At 33.6% G+C, this 13,856-nt stretch overlaps 3 protein-coding genes across 5 annotated transcripts; all 3 read left to right on the top strand.

Annotated features, from left to right (window-relative positions):
- Positions 1–2,138: 2,138 nt before the first annotated feature.
- LOC106411979 (trihelix transcription factor ASIL1-like) lies at positions 2,139–5,585 on the top strand. Of its 2 annotated transcripts, none has more exons than XM_013852851.3 (2): positions 2,139–2,940; positions 5,058–5,585. In XM_013852851.3, the coding sequence occupies exons 1-2, from the start codon at positions 2,392–2,394 to the stop codon at positions 5,430–5,432; spliced, it is 924 nt and encodes a 307-aa protein (XP_013708305.2). In that variant the 5' UTR covers positions 2,139–2,391; the 3' UTR covers positions 5,433–5,585. The 2 variants fall into 2 exon arrangements, with proteins under 2 accessions (XP_013708305.2, XP_013708304.2); XM_013852850.3 differs by having other exon boundaries at positions 2,145–2,970.
- A 915-nt stretch (positions 5,586–6,500) lies between these two features.
- Positions 6,501–9,703, top strand: LOC106415528 (protein NCA1). Its single transcript, XM_013856270.3, has 8 exons — positions 6,501–6,685; positions 6,866–7,283; positions 7,358–7,595; positions 7,666–7,811; positions 7,959–8,046; positions 8,118–8,264; positions 9,162–9,314; positions 9,415–9,703. The coding sequence occupies exons 2-8, from the start codon at positions 6,889–6,891 to the stop codon at positions 9,475–9,477; spliced, it is 1,230 nt and encodes a 409-aa protein (XP_013711724.2). The 5' UTR covers positions 6,501–6,685; positions 6,866–6,888; the 3' UTR covers positions 9,478–9,703.
- Positions 9,704–11,481: 1,778 nt separating this feature from the next.
- LOC106414257 (floral homeotic protein APETALA 3) lies at positions 11,482–13,849 on the top strand. Of its 2 annotated transcripts, XM_013854940.3 has the most exons (7): positions 11,484–11,720; positions 11,809–11,875; positions 11,963–12,024; positions 12,113–12,212; positions 12,394–12,435; positions 13,202–13,246; positions 13,434–13,849. In XM_013854940.3, exons 1-7 carry the CDS (start codon positions 11,533–11,535, stop codon positions 13,626–13,628), a joined length of 699 nt encoding a protein of 232 aa, XP_013710394.2. In that variant the 5' UTR covers positions 11,484–11,532; the 3' UTR covers positions 13,629–13,849. The 2 variants fall into 2 exon arrangements, with proteins under 2 accessions (XP_022563511.2, XP_013710394.2); XM_022707790.2 differs by lacking the exon at positions 13,202–13,246 and having other exon boundaries at positions 11,482–11,720.
- Positions 13,850–13,856: the final 7 nt, after the last annotated feature.

Genomic DNA, 13,856 nt, shown 5'->3' with positions numbered 1-13,856 from the left:
ATTGTGATTTGTTGTGTAATAGGTTTAGAATTGTGATTTGGTTGTGTTAAATTGATTTAGAATTTTTTTATAAATTGTTTATTATTTTTGTATTTACAAAACGTTTATATAAATTCGATTTTACAAAACGTTTTTGTATATAAATTTGATTTTTGGATTTATAAAAGATTATTTCATATTTATAAAAATATTTATATTTATTAAAACTAATTTTGTATTTATAAAACATTTTTTTGATTTATAAACACTATTTTTTATTTTTGTATTTATAAAAACTATTTTTAAATATACAAAACGTTCTTTGTATATAAATTCGTTTTTGGATTTATAAAAGATGATTTCATATTTTAAAATTAATTTTGTATTTATAAAACATTTTTTGATTTATAAACACTATTTTATTATTTTTTGTATTTATAAATACTATTTTGTATTTATAAAAAGATGATTTCATATCTATAAAAATATTTATATTTATTAAAACTAATTTTGTATTTATAAAACATTTTTTATTTATAAAAACTATTTTATTATTTTTTGTATTTTAAATATTTTTTCTATTTCAATTTTAATTTTATATTTTTGAATTTCAATTTAAAAAAATAAATTTATAATTTCTTTTTTGAATTTTGGAAATATTCCGAGGAAGTGTATCCCTCGGAATATTCCGACGACATATTCCTCGGAATATTCCGAGGAATTTCCGACGAAAAAAATCCTCGGAATATTCCGAGGAAATTCATTTCCTCGGAATTCCGTCGGAAATTTCCGAGGGATTTCCGAGAAAAGATGAATTTCCGAGGAGTTATTTCCGAGGACTTTTTTCGTCGGTATGTCGTCGGAATAGCGTTATTCCGACGACATACCGACGATTTTTTCCCTCAGTATGCCGTTGTTTTCTTGTAGTGTGGTTAGCATGTTGCATATCTTAACGAATGTTCCAAATAATCAAATTTGTCTAACACTCGAAAAATGAATTTCATATTACAATAAATCACACAAAATGACAAAGAAGAGACCTATCAAATTTAAAAACATGACATATTATTACATTTTTAAGGAGTAGTATAGAAATATGTCTCAAATAGTATGGTAACCGTACATAGGTAGCTATACTTAACAATATATATACTATACTATTCATTTCACCAAATATAGTATAGACGGCGAGTTCATCTTCTTCAATTCTTTTTTTTAGACAGACTGATACACATTCATTTCGTTCACCATCATTATTCTTCACCATCATATAGAGATCGTCTTCATCTCCTCTCTTTTTCCCGACACGATGATGCTTTTACCGATTCGTCGTCGTTGTTCTTCACCACTGGATCTGTAAAATAAAAACATAAACGAAAACAGAGTATGTAAACAAAAGCATAATTGTGAGAATCAATTGATTTAAGAAAAAAAAGGAGAAAAATGAATGAATTGTTGTGTGTGTTCACCGTCTACGCTTTCATCATTGTATGTTCTTCACCACTGGATTTTTAAAACAAAAACAGAAACGAAAACAGAGTATGAAAACAAAAGCATGATTGTGAGAATCAATTGATTTTTTTTTTAAAAGGAAAAGAAATGAAAGAGCTGTTGTGTGTGTTCACCGTCTATGACTTCATCGTTGTTTCTTCTTTAGAACAATTGATTGTTCTTTTTGGTGAAGTATTGAAAGAGAAAAATTATGTGACAAAAGAAAATGTATGATTTTGTTGATAATCGAAAGAAGAAAGAGAGACAGTGGAAAATGATGGTGGAATAGAGACGTGACAGTGGTGGTGATGGATTAGAAGATGTGGCTAAAAGTTTTTTATATATTTTTTAATTATTTTTGTTAGTAGATTTCCACCGGTTGGTTGAGAAGGATAATACGACAATAATCTATAATATATACAGTGTATATTGAAAAAACATGATTTTTAGATAGTTGGTGAATTATAATTTATTTGATGGATGTATGATGCAATTCCCCTAAAAATAAACTCATGCTATTTCATTAAAATTTTAAATACCAATCTTTCTAAATTTGCCGTCATTGTCATATACAGTATAATCTAATAAACAATAAATATCATCAGTGTATGCATTTGCAATCTTATGTAAAGTATAAGAAGAAATTTGGAATAAAATAAACCTGTAAGTTTCTTTAGCTGTAAGTCACGACCACTGAAGATGGAAGAAACGCGTGTACCCAACCTCATTGGTCAGTTTTTAGACAGACATCAACGAGTGACTACAGTCTCATTATGACACAGTTTGTTAAACTCCATTCACTTCAAAAAGTCTACATTGTTCATTAAAAAATTGCTAAAAAAACCCATCTCCACTCTCTTTCTCCTTTGATCATATACTCTCTCGAGTGTTGGCTCTCTGTTTCACTCTCTCTGCCCATACATGGAAGACGGAGATTCTAACCAAGAACATCCCCAACCTCTTACCACAAACCACGACGCTTCCTCCCCCAAGAAGCCATCCACTTCCTCCATCGTCGTTGACAGGCTAAAACGCGATGAATGGAGCGAAGGAGCTGTGTCGAGTCTACTCGAAGCCTACGAGACGAAATGGGTACTCAGGAACAGAGCCAAGCTCAAGGGCCAAGACTGGGAAGACGTGGCTAGACACGTGTCTTCACGCGCTAGCCACAGCAAGTCTCCCAAGACTCAGACGCAGTGCAAGAACAAGATCGAGTCCATGAAGAAACGGTACCGTTCTGAGTCTGCAACTGCCGACGGATCCTCTTGGCCTCTTTACTCTCGTCTTGATCATCTCCTCCGCGGAAATGCTTCCACCTCTGTCCAGCCTCAGCCTCAGGCTGTTCTGCCTCTGAATTGCTCTGCTCCTTTGCTCTTACTCGAGCCTCCGTCGCTGGCGGTGACTCATCCGCCGCAGCAACCTCCTGCTGCTCAGATGTCTCACGGATCCAACGGCGTCGGCACGATTAAGGTCACTAAACCAATCTTGTTATGTTTCCCGGTAACCTCCCGGCTTGGTTAGTATGGGTTATTCGGTTTGGGTGGTTCAGTTTTTGATTAGTTCGGTTCGGTATGGGATTTGGTTAGTTCAAGATTTAAAAATCCTATTTAAAGAACTTTTTGATTTCGGTTAGATTGGTTTAGTTTCAGATATATTGGGTCAATTTCGATTAGTTCGGTTCAGGTATTGATATTATTTGGTTATAATTTTTTTAGAAAAAAACATCAAACTAATCGATTATCGAATTGAAAACTGAATCATTTTTAAAAAAACTACCAAATCGAACCAAACTCGTAACCGGACTAACCGAACTAACTGAAAATTTTGGTTCGGTTCAAATAAAAACCCCAGGCCTATTTCTCAGGGGGAAAATACCTATTTCAACATGAACTTTACTCATCGTGCTTGTTCCTACCAGAACTTTGTAATATTGCGTATTTAATACCGAACTGCATAAAAACTCAAAAAATACTACATGAATTTTAAACGTTGTGTTTTTTTCTTCACGAACTTTACAATAGTGCATAATTCATATTGAACTAAACAAAAATTCAAAAATACTACATGAACTCTCAAAATCGTGCTCTTATATATATTGACCATCAAAGATGTTATTCAACCAATAATTTATCAAACAACGTTGTTTTTAATAAATTCTGTAAAATTTAATTTAAAAATACTACATTTTTAATTTAAAAATACTACATTTTTAATTTAAAAATACTACGTTTTTAAACGCCTTAAAAATATTACATAAACTCTCAAAATCTTGTTCACATATTAATTTTTAATTTTTCAAAATGACATGAACTCTCAAAATCGTACTTATATATATAATGACGTCATTTTGATAAATTAACTGATGACTAACATCTTTGATTGTCAATAGTATTTTCAAATTTTAAATTTTAGAGAATTTATAAAAAACAATTTTTTTTTGCCTCTGACCTAAAGGCAAACCAACACAAAATTCTAAAATTCTGCAATATAGTTCAATTCTTAGTAATACTATAAAGTAAATATTTAAATTAATAACAATTGGTCTAAATTTATAAAATAATAATTTTTAAAGTTAAACTAAAGCATAAGTGATTATATATTTTTTTATAAAACTGAAACAATAAAACTTTGATAATATTTATTTGATTAAAATAAAACTTAAATATCAGTTATTGTTTACAAATTTATACAAGAAATTTACTTTGGTCTAGTAATTAATCTGATCTTACTTGTCCACCAGTATGAGAATTTGAACCTTCCAAAAATTAATTTTTAATTTTACAGAATTTATCTAAAATGACATCATTTGATAAATTAACGGATGACTAATATTTTTGACGTCAATATATATATATATATATATATATATATATATATAAACACGATTTTGAGAGTTATATAGTATTTTTAAATTTTACATTTTACAGAATTTATCAAAAACGACATCGTTTGATAGATTAATGGTTGAATAACACATTTGACGATTAATATATATATTAGCACAATTTTGAGAACTTATGTAGTGTTTTTGAATTTTTTGTTTAATTCAGTATGAAATATGCACTACTATAAATTTCAGAAAAGAAAAGGCACAACACTTAAAGTTTATGTAGTATTTTAGAGTTTTATGTAATTTGGTATGAAATACCCACCACTTCAAAGTTCGGGAGGAAATAAGCACGACGGGTAAAGTTCAGGTTGAAATAAGCACTTTTCCCAATGATTCAGTCACAGTCATGATTAATTTTACAAAAAATTCCAAAATAACGTCATTTTGATAAATTAACGGATGACTAACAGTTTTGATTGTCACTATATATATAAGCACGATTTTGATAGTTCATGTAGTATTTTTGAATTTTTGTTTAGTTCGGTATGAAATATGCACTAATGTAAAGTTCGTGAAGGAAAAGACAAACGCTTAAAGTTCATGTAGTATTTTTTGAGTTTTTATGTAGTTCGGTATGAAATATGCACTATTACAAAGTTCAGGTAGGAATAAACACGATGGATAAAGTTCAGGTTAAAATATGCACTTTTCCCTATTTCCCAGTGTTGGACAACTTTCTTATGAGCGTTCTGTGCAGGAGGAGGGATTCAAGGACGATCACAAACCTGAGAGAGCGACGGAGATGGATACAGATAGTAGTACGCCAGTGCTCTGCAGAGAGAAAGCGAAGGTGAGGCCGAAGAAAGTAAGGAGAAGGTACAAGGAAGAGAAGGAGGAGATAGCTGGAAGCATACGGTGGTTAGCAGAGGTGGTGATGAGAACGGAGAGAGCGAGGATGGAGACGATGAAAGAGATAGAGAAGATGAGAGCTGAAGCAGAGGTGAAGAGAGGAGAGATGGATTTGAAACGAACGGAGATAATGGCCAACACTCAGATAGAGATTGCTAGACTCTTTGCAGCTTCTGTACAAAAAGGTGGTGTTGATTCTTCACTAAGGATTGGAAGAAACTGAGAAATTTTATTATTGTTCACTGAGGATGAATGGTTAAAACTACAAATGTATGGTTAAATAATAATAAACATGATCATTGTAGCTTATAGAGATGCCATTACCGTCTCAGATTGATTGACATTTGATAGTCTAATTTGCATGTGGTTATGGAAAGCTGCAGTAGCATATAGTGTGGTTTAGTCCTGTGTGTTTGAGGTACCCACAGAGACGGCCCTGAGCCAAAGCAGAAGAAACAAGTGCTTGCGGCCGTATTTTAAATATGGATTTAACCATCCACAGAATATATGTAAAATGTCTTTAGCCTAGTGGCTTAGAGGCATATTGTTCTTTTGATGGTGCAGAGTGGTCATGGCTTCTGGATTCTAAACTGTTCGTAGGGAGTTTTCACACAATGTGAGTAGTATTCTTGGCTTCTGCCCTTTAGTCTTTACTTTTTAATGCAGCTTGTACGTTCGGCTTTTAAATGGGGATATTTGGTAAAACAGGATGTAATATTTTGATCTCTTATGACCCAAGAAATGTATAAAAAAATGAGGACTATTCATTTCCTCATGCTTTAACAGTCCGAGCAGACTCATGGTGAGCAAAAAAATCACTGACATCTGTTTTGATCTGGCAGTATTATCTCAAAGTAAAAACTGTTATCAGGAGAGAAGGTAGGTGGCGTCCTGCTTCCGTAATTGTTTTAAACAAACAGATAAATCTTTAGGTCGCTGGTTAGGTAAGAATTTCTCTTTTCTAATTAACAATTTTCAAATTTAGCCTTCACTAAACCAAAATGTTCATGTAATATCCTGTTTATTGATAGTTCTCTGTTACCAATAAAATAATCTTTGTAAAACACACAACCCATCTCCAAACCGGTGAAAACCGTATCCGATTCAGTTGCACTACAGGAAAACTGGAAAAGAATCAGTTGTGTTGCTCGTTCCATTAAACCGATTTAAACCAATTTTAGACACCCTCCCTTCCTAACCCTTGATCGTTTGAACCATTTCCCGACCGGATAATGATTAAAGTAAATAAGTAATCAGTCATAATTTAAAAGGGTAGAAGTGTCATTTAACCAAACACCTATTTTCAATGAAGAAAAGTAAAAGGCCCAAATACAATCCACACATCCTTCCTTCAATCTTTCTGACTCAGAGAAACAGATAAAAACTCTGAGAAACAAGAAAACAAAAGTTTATAATAATAATAATAATCTCCATCGATCATCGATTGCAGCTATAGAACATCTGAGTCCAACCCAGGTTTATATACATCTCTCTCTCTCTCTCTCTCTAATTAGCTCTGAACCTATATCTGAAATTCCACTTCTCCAAGATTGTTGTCAACCCTTCAATTTATAGCTACAGAAGTTCTTGTTTTTAGCTACAGAAGAATCGATCTTTATCGATTTTGGATTTGAAAGTTTCTATTTTGATGTGTAGGGTTTGTTGGAATCATCTTCACAATGACGACTTCTGTTTGCCCTTTCTCCAAAGCTGCTCGTCCCGACGACGCTTCTGCTCGAAAACAAGCCGACACGACACCTTCTGCTTGCCCTTTCTCTAAAGCTGATGCCTTTGCTCGAAAACAAGGCGAAACTACTGCTTCTGCCTGCCCTTTCTCCAAATCTGATGCCTCTGCTCGGAAGCAAGGCGAAGTGGCGAGTAAAGGATGTCCTGAAAACGAAGGAATAGTGCAAAAGGAGGAGGACTCTACTACTGATTCTGCAACGGTGCCTGCCAAGTGTCCGTTTGGTTACGACTCCCAAACGTTCAAGCTTGGGCCCTTTAGCTGTATGCTATGTCAGGCACTTCTGTTTGAGAGCAGTAGATGTGTGCCTTGTACACATGTCTTCTGCAAGTAAGTCCTAGTTGCTCAATCATCGCCTTCTTTTTTCGTTTTTGGTTCTTAATAGTGTTTTTCTTGTATGCAAGGGTGTGCGTGTCACGGTTTAAGGACTGCCCTTTATGTGGTGCTGACGTCGAGAGTATTGAAGCTGATGAAAGCCTTCAGAAGATGGTTGACCAGTTTATTGAAGGCCATGCTAGAATCAAGAGGTCTGTTGTGAATAGCACTGATAAAGAAGAGGAGGTCGAAAATGATAACAAAAGGGTGATTTACGCTGATGTTTCCATGGAAAGAGGTTCTTTCTTGGTTCAACAAGCTATGAGGGTGAGTTTTGTCTCTACAATTTGTTGAGTTCTTGTTATGGACCTTGTTCTTATTCAACTTGTATGCACAGGCATTTCAAGCTCAGAACTATGAAAGTGCTAAATCAAGGTTGGCGATGTGTACCGAGGACATTAGAGATCAACTGAAGAGAGAGGGCAATACACCAGAGTTATGTTCACAGCTTGGTGCAGTCCTTGGCATGCTCGGTGACTGCAGGTATGCTCATTGTCTCCCTTGTTTTTTTTTCAATCATCACCAGTCTCGAGTTTCATAGGCTGAAGAGACTATTGATCTTCTGTTTGGTGTGTTGAAACCTTTCGTTTTGAGTAAGATGGTTAACTTAGTTTGTCTTGCTACTTGCAGCCGAGCAATGGGAGACTCAAGCTCTGCAGTCAGTCATTTTGAAGAGAGTATTGAGTTCCTTATGAAGTTGCCGATGGATGATTTGGAGGTTTAAGCACACTGTTTGATATTATTATTTTTATTTTTACCATTTTCTAACAGTTATTGCTGAACTTGCAGATTACACATACACTTTCTGTATCGCTCAATAAAATAGGAGATCTCAAGTATTATGGCCAAGACCTAGAAGCTGCAAGGTCGTATTACTGCCGTGCTTTAAATGTTAGACGTGATGCCATGAAGCATCACCCTAATGCTCCTTCACAAGTAAGCATATCCCTTCATGCTTTTCAGTTGTGCTCTTCTTTGTTTTCCTCGGTGTTAATCATAGCATGTTATTTTTTTAATGATAATCAACCGTTTTCGCTATATATTTACATTCTTCCGGTCTAATAACCCTATAGAATCTTTGTATTAACTCTTAATTTCTTAGAAAGTGGCAAGAAAAGAAGAATGTATTCATGTGCTCATTTCAAAGTCTGGCAGAAAGAAATTTGGTGTTAGTTAAGTTTTCATAGCATTAGCATGTGTAAAGGCTTAGTTGTAGAGATCATACACTCTGCTTCTGGAGGCATTTATAGATCATAAACTACAGATTTGTGCGCAATTTAACTACAGATCATAAGCTCTGTTTCTGGAGGCATTTGTTATGTTGTTGGAAATCTTCTCTTTGGTTTCCTTCTTCTTCCTTGGTTTCTTGTCTAGAGAAGTTGAAACTGAATCAAGATCTGTCCTGAGGGTGCAAACTGCTTTATGTGTTAGGTCTGATACGTAAAATAGTACTACTCTGTACACCAATCTGCTATCATAGAGTCATGTTTGCGTTAAAATTTCTCGTATTCTTAGATGATCTGATGTGTAAACAATGTGCATCTTATAGCCCAAAATATTAACCTGTGACTTTCTCGTTAGTCTAGTAGAGGAATATAGTAACTATCCTAGGGTCCTTAGTTAGCTACATTGACATTTTAGCAACAGACATTGAGTCGAGAAGCTAATAGCTGATTAAGAGGGATCTAGGCATAAATGTTTTGGAACCTTTGTACATCTTTTTGTTCAAGGGTTTAAGTTGAGTTTCTTTATGTCTTGTTGATAAAAGTCTCGTTGGTGAATAGAGAAAACCTTTACCAAGTTTGGTTGTTACTTCTTTCATCTTTTTTGTAGATTCTGGATGTGGCGGTTTCCTTAGCCAAAGTTGCAGATATAGACAGAGCTCTACAAAATGAAGATGCTGCCACAGATGGTTTCAAGGAAGGCATGAAACTGCTGGAATCTTTGAAACTCGACTCTGAAGATTCTGCTGCTCTCGAGCAACGAGTGAGATTTTTGCACTACTTGCTTTCTTCAGCTTCTCAGAAGTTACTAATTGTCCGTGCAAATTTATCTGACAAATGTAATTTTTAACATATGAACGCAGCGTCTCTCTGTGCTGGAGTTTCTGAAGAAGCAAGTAGAGAAGCCTGCAGAAACTGCAACCTGAACTGATGCAGGCTTATGTAAGTATATATATATATATACAGACTGTACTGTACCACTGTCGCATTTTGGCAGAAATAAAAAGACGAGAAAGCAAAAATGTTGTGTTTGCGCTTTAAGGATCCAAAGAAACAGAGTGATCTGTATCTTGTGATGGTTTCAAAATCGTATACACTCTATGAACTTATTATGAAGAAGCTGTTTGTAAGAATGTAAGAGTTGTTGAAGAATCTGAGTGGTTGTTACTTCTTGGTAGATTAGATATCTTAAGTGACTAACTAGAGTTGTGAAACTGCTTTCTGTGTTCCCTTTTGAGTGTATAATATAAAAAAGACAGAAACAGAGATTGAGTCGTGTTGTGATAGGTTCTAGCTAGATGTGTATTGCTCGTACGTGTCGAGTATCATTTAAGATGTCTACATTGACCGACTATGAATGAGATCACGGTGGTAGAACTCAAAATCGTGATCTTTATCTCTTAAAAGAAACCTTGGGCGTCATCTTTTTGATACTTTTATTCTTGGGCTTTTATGAGAAAATAATCTCAAATTATAGCAAGTTTGATGAAATCAAATCTAATTTAAAATGATAAATTTAGGCATTCAGTCTTCGGGTTGATGATTTACGTCGGGTCCGAAAATACTTAAGACCAGAAAAAATACTCAAAGTATTTCATCAAAATTTAGGTGAAATCAATCATATTTATCTAAAATTTTGCAAAAAAATCAAAATATTAATAATTGAAATTTAACAATTTGAACTCTAAATTTGATATTGAATTTTAAATTACTTAAAATGTTACAAAATAATAATAAATATTGCAAAAAATATCACAACTAAACCATAAATTAAAATATATAAAATAGAGCACGTAGAATCATAGTTTTGGATATACATATTTTTTGGTCGGGTATAAATTAGTTTTTCGGGTCAGATATATTTAGATCGTTTTTTTTTTGGTCTGGATCTATTAGGGTTGTTTCTATTTCCTTCACATATAAAATTTTTGGACCCAACTAAGTAATTGTAAAAAATTTGTTCGGTTTCAGATCAGGTATTTTTGGATCGGTTCCGATTTGGATTTTAGATCTGAGTAAAATGATCAGGATTAGATAAAACTATTCAACTATGAGTTAGAAGAAATCTCTTAAATAATATTTTAATGTTTTAAATCCTAACTTTCAAATTGTTTATATATGTTATCCTTTGTTTGTAATTCCTGTCTTTTTAATGAAAAAACAGTTAAATAATTTAGTTGAGGATATTAGCACTAAAACTATAAAAATTTGTAATGTTTACCTTTAACCACAGAAACATGTTTTGTAGATCTTTTATTATACATCTTTAACTTCTACTAACATCCTAATCCTTTCTTAAACTCCTTGGTTTATATTATATCATGCATCGTTACAAAGGCAAATAAGGAATAAATATTGTTATCATTCAGGAAACATATATGATTCCTGGTTAAATACAACTCCCATCAAGTCAAATCAAAGAATTAAAAAACATTAATCCCTTAATTCAGCAAACAAAAGTACAATCTTGGCTTTTAACCAACAAGATATAAACTTGGTTCAAACCTAAACTTTAGTTTACTTTAGGGTAAGGGAAAATAGGTAACCAAATTCACCTGCACTGATTTGACGTTTGCAAACGCCGTTAAGTATGTCATCGTGTAAACATTCAACAACGTAGAAACTTAACGGAGCTTTGTTAATAAACAAACGGAAAGCAAACTAAGCCCGTTTATAGCTTCGGTCCCCTCTTCCACCTAGAGACAATTGATTTTAATTTAAGCAGTGTCTTGTGATTAACCATCATATATGTCCATTCCACTTACCAAAAAGGAAAGTTTATCACTTAGTTTTCATCAACTTCTGAACTTACCTTTCATGGATTCGGCAATACCTTCTATTTTTAGCAACTCAAGTTGGTCCTTTACTTCTTCAACTCTTTCTCTTTCACTTCTTTTTTCTTCTTCTTGTTATTATTATATCTCTTTGTCCTCTCCCCAAATCTCTTCAACAAAAGATAAACAGAAACTAAAAAAGAAAGAATGGCGAGAGGGAAGATCCAGATCAAGAGGATAGAGAACCAGACCAACCGACAAGTGACGTATTCTAAGAGAAGAAATGGTTTGTTCAAGAAAGCTCACGAGCTTACAGTTTTATGTGATGCTAGGGTTTCTATTATCATGTTCTCTAGCTCTAACAAGCTTCATGAGTTCATTAGCCCTAACACCACGTACATAATCTCTATAAAACTAAATTTTAATTGATTTACTTTTCTTCTAGTTAATGACTTATTGCGTTTGGTTTTGTTGGTTATATAGAACAAAGGAGATCATAGATCTGTACCAAACCGTTTCTGATGTTGATGTTTGGAGCGCTCACTATGAGGTTCTCTTCTTCTTAGATCTTGATTCTTGTTCTTGACATGTGTGTTTTTTTGTTGGTTTGGTGAATTTTGGTTATTCGTTGTTGTAGAGAATGCAAGAAACCAAGAGGAAGCTGTTGGAGACAAATAGAAAGCTCCGGACTCAGATTAAGTATTTGTTTATTTCTCTTCTCTCATCATCTCTCTTTAAACTTAAAAATCAAAATTATAAAATTATAAATTTTTGTTATTAATTGTAGGCAGAGGCTAGGTGAGTGTTTGGACGAACTTGATATTCAGGAGCTGCGTAGTCTTGAGGAAGAAATGGAAAACACTTTCAAACTCGTTCGTGAGCGCAAGGTATAATCATGTTTGCCCTTATCTAGGGTTTTAATTAACAATCTTATCATCCGTTTTCACATTTCGAATTGTTTTGAGTTTAGTTACATATGTTAGAAGACTTTTGTTGTATTAGTTACTGTTGAAATTGCTACATGTGAGCCGTTATTTTTATTAATCCATATGTATGCTAATCATGCAGTTTAAATCCCTTGGGAATCAGATCGAAACCACCAAGAAAAAGGTCAAAACTTCTTCTATCTTCACTCATTTTGCATTTTTATCATACTATTTGTCTCAATATTTTCGTGTGATGTGATATTATGCTCTTGCTAAAACTGTTGATAGCACTATCATCTAACCATGTCACTGTTTGCGCCATCCAACTTTTGAACATAACTTTATATTCTATTTTTCTATAATTATAGTCTTTAAATCTTAACGTATATTTGATAACGAGATTAGTAGATCTTTTTAATCAAGTAGTATTCTTGTGTTTGGAAACTGTTATCTAACATGAATTTCTTAGGGCATGATTAATGCATGTCTTTAGAGAGGGTTTCTTGGCGAATATAAGAGACAATCTTTTAACTTTTAACTAAAAAAAAAATGTCTCTTATATTTCTTATTTAGAAGATGTCACTTAGTTTTTTAGTTAAAAGTTAATAAACGTTTCTTATATTCGCTTAGTGACAATCCCTAAGAGATCTGCATTAATCATGGTCTTACAATCTCATGAGAACTTCACAATCCAATTAACTACGATTAATTGATTCCAAATATTTTGAAAATTTTAAAATATAATCAGCTTTTGTTAAAATATTACTATTTTTTGTTAGCGAAATTCATGGAAGGAGATTTTCTAATTAAGGTAATGGATAAAAGGAAAAGCCAAGAGTATATTATAGTGATGGCATAAAAGCTAAATGAAAGTGAAGTGGATTAGACAGTTAAGAGTCTTAATCATTTCAGTCTCTTCATAGTTTCTCTTCTGGTTTACTCAATTGCAGAACAAAAGTCAACAAGACATACAAAAGAATCTCATACATGAGCTGGTAATAATGTCTCTTGTTTCCCTCTTTTTTGTTTTTGTTTTAGGCATAATGCATGTACGTGTGTGGAGATGGAGTCCCTCTTACGTTTTCTCTTAGTGAATGACTTCAACATGTCATGTCACTTGGAGTTAACAACGTTGAATGTGGAATATATATGGCTTTTAATATAATTTCTTTGATGAAATAGGAGCTAAGGGCAGAAGATCCTCACTATGGACTTGTGGACAATGGAGGCGACTACGATTCTGTTCTTGGGTATCAAATCGAAGGATCACGTGCTTACGCTCTTCGTTATCATCAGAACCAGCATCACCATTACCCCAACCATGCCCTTCATGCACCATCTGCCTCTGACATCATTACCTTCCACCTTCTCGAATGATTAATGGTTAAAAAAGGTTGCTGGTGTTTGTCATTATCTACCTACTGAATAACTACTTGAAAAGCATAAGGCTGGTTCTACTACAACCATAAACTATCATGTTGCTTAATTATGTATTTCTTAAAACCTTAAGTATGGATTGTGTGATCAATAGCTTGCTGCTTTGACTTATTGTGGATTGAAACGTTTTCAACACTATGTATAATATTATATTGACTACCTCCTACT

The sequence above is a fragment of the Brassica napus genome, chromosome C8, assembly GCF_020379485.1.
Source record: "Brassica napus cultivar Da-Ae chromosome C8, Da-Ae, whole genome shotgun sequence".
NCBI lineage: Eukaryota > Viridiplantae > Streptophyta > Magnoliopsida > Brassicales > Brassicaceae > Brassica > Brassica napus.
This window is presented reverse-complemented; position numbering and strand designations above follow the sequence as displayed.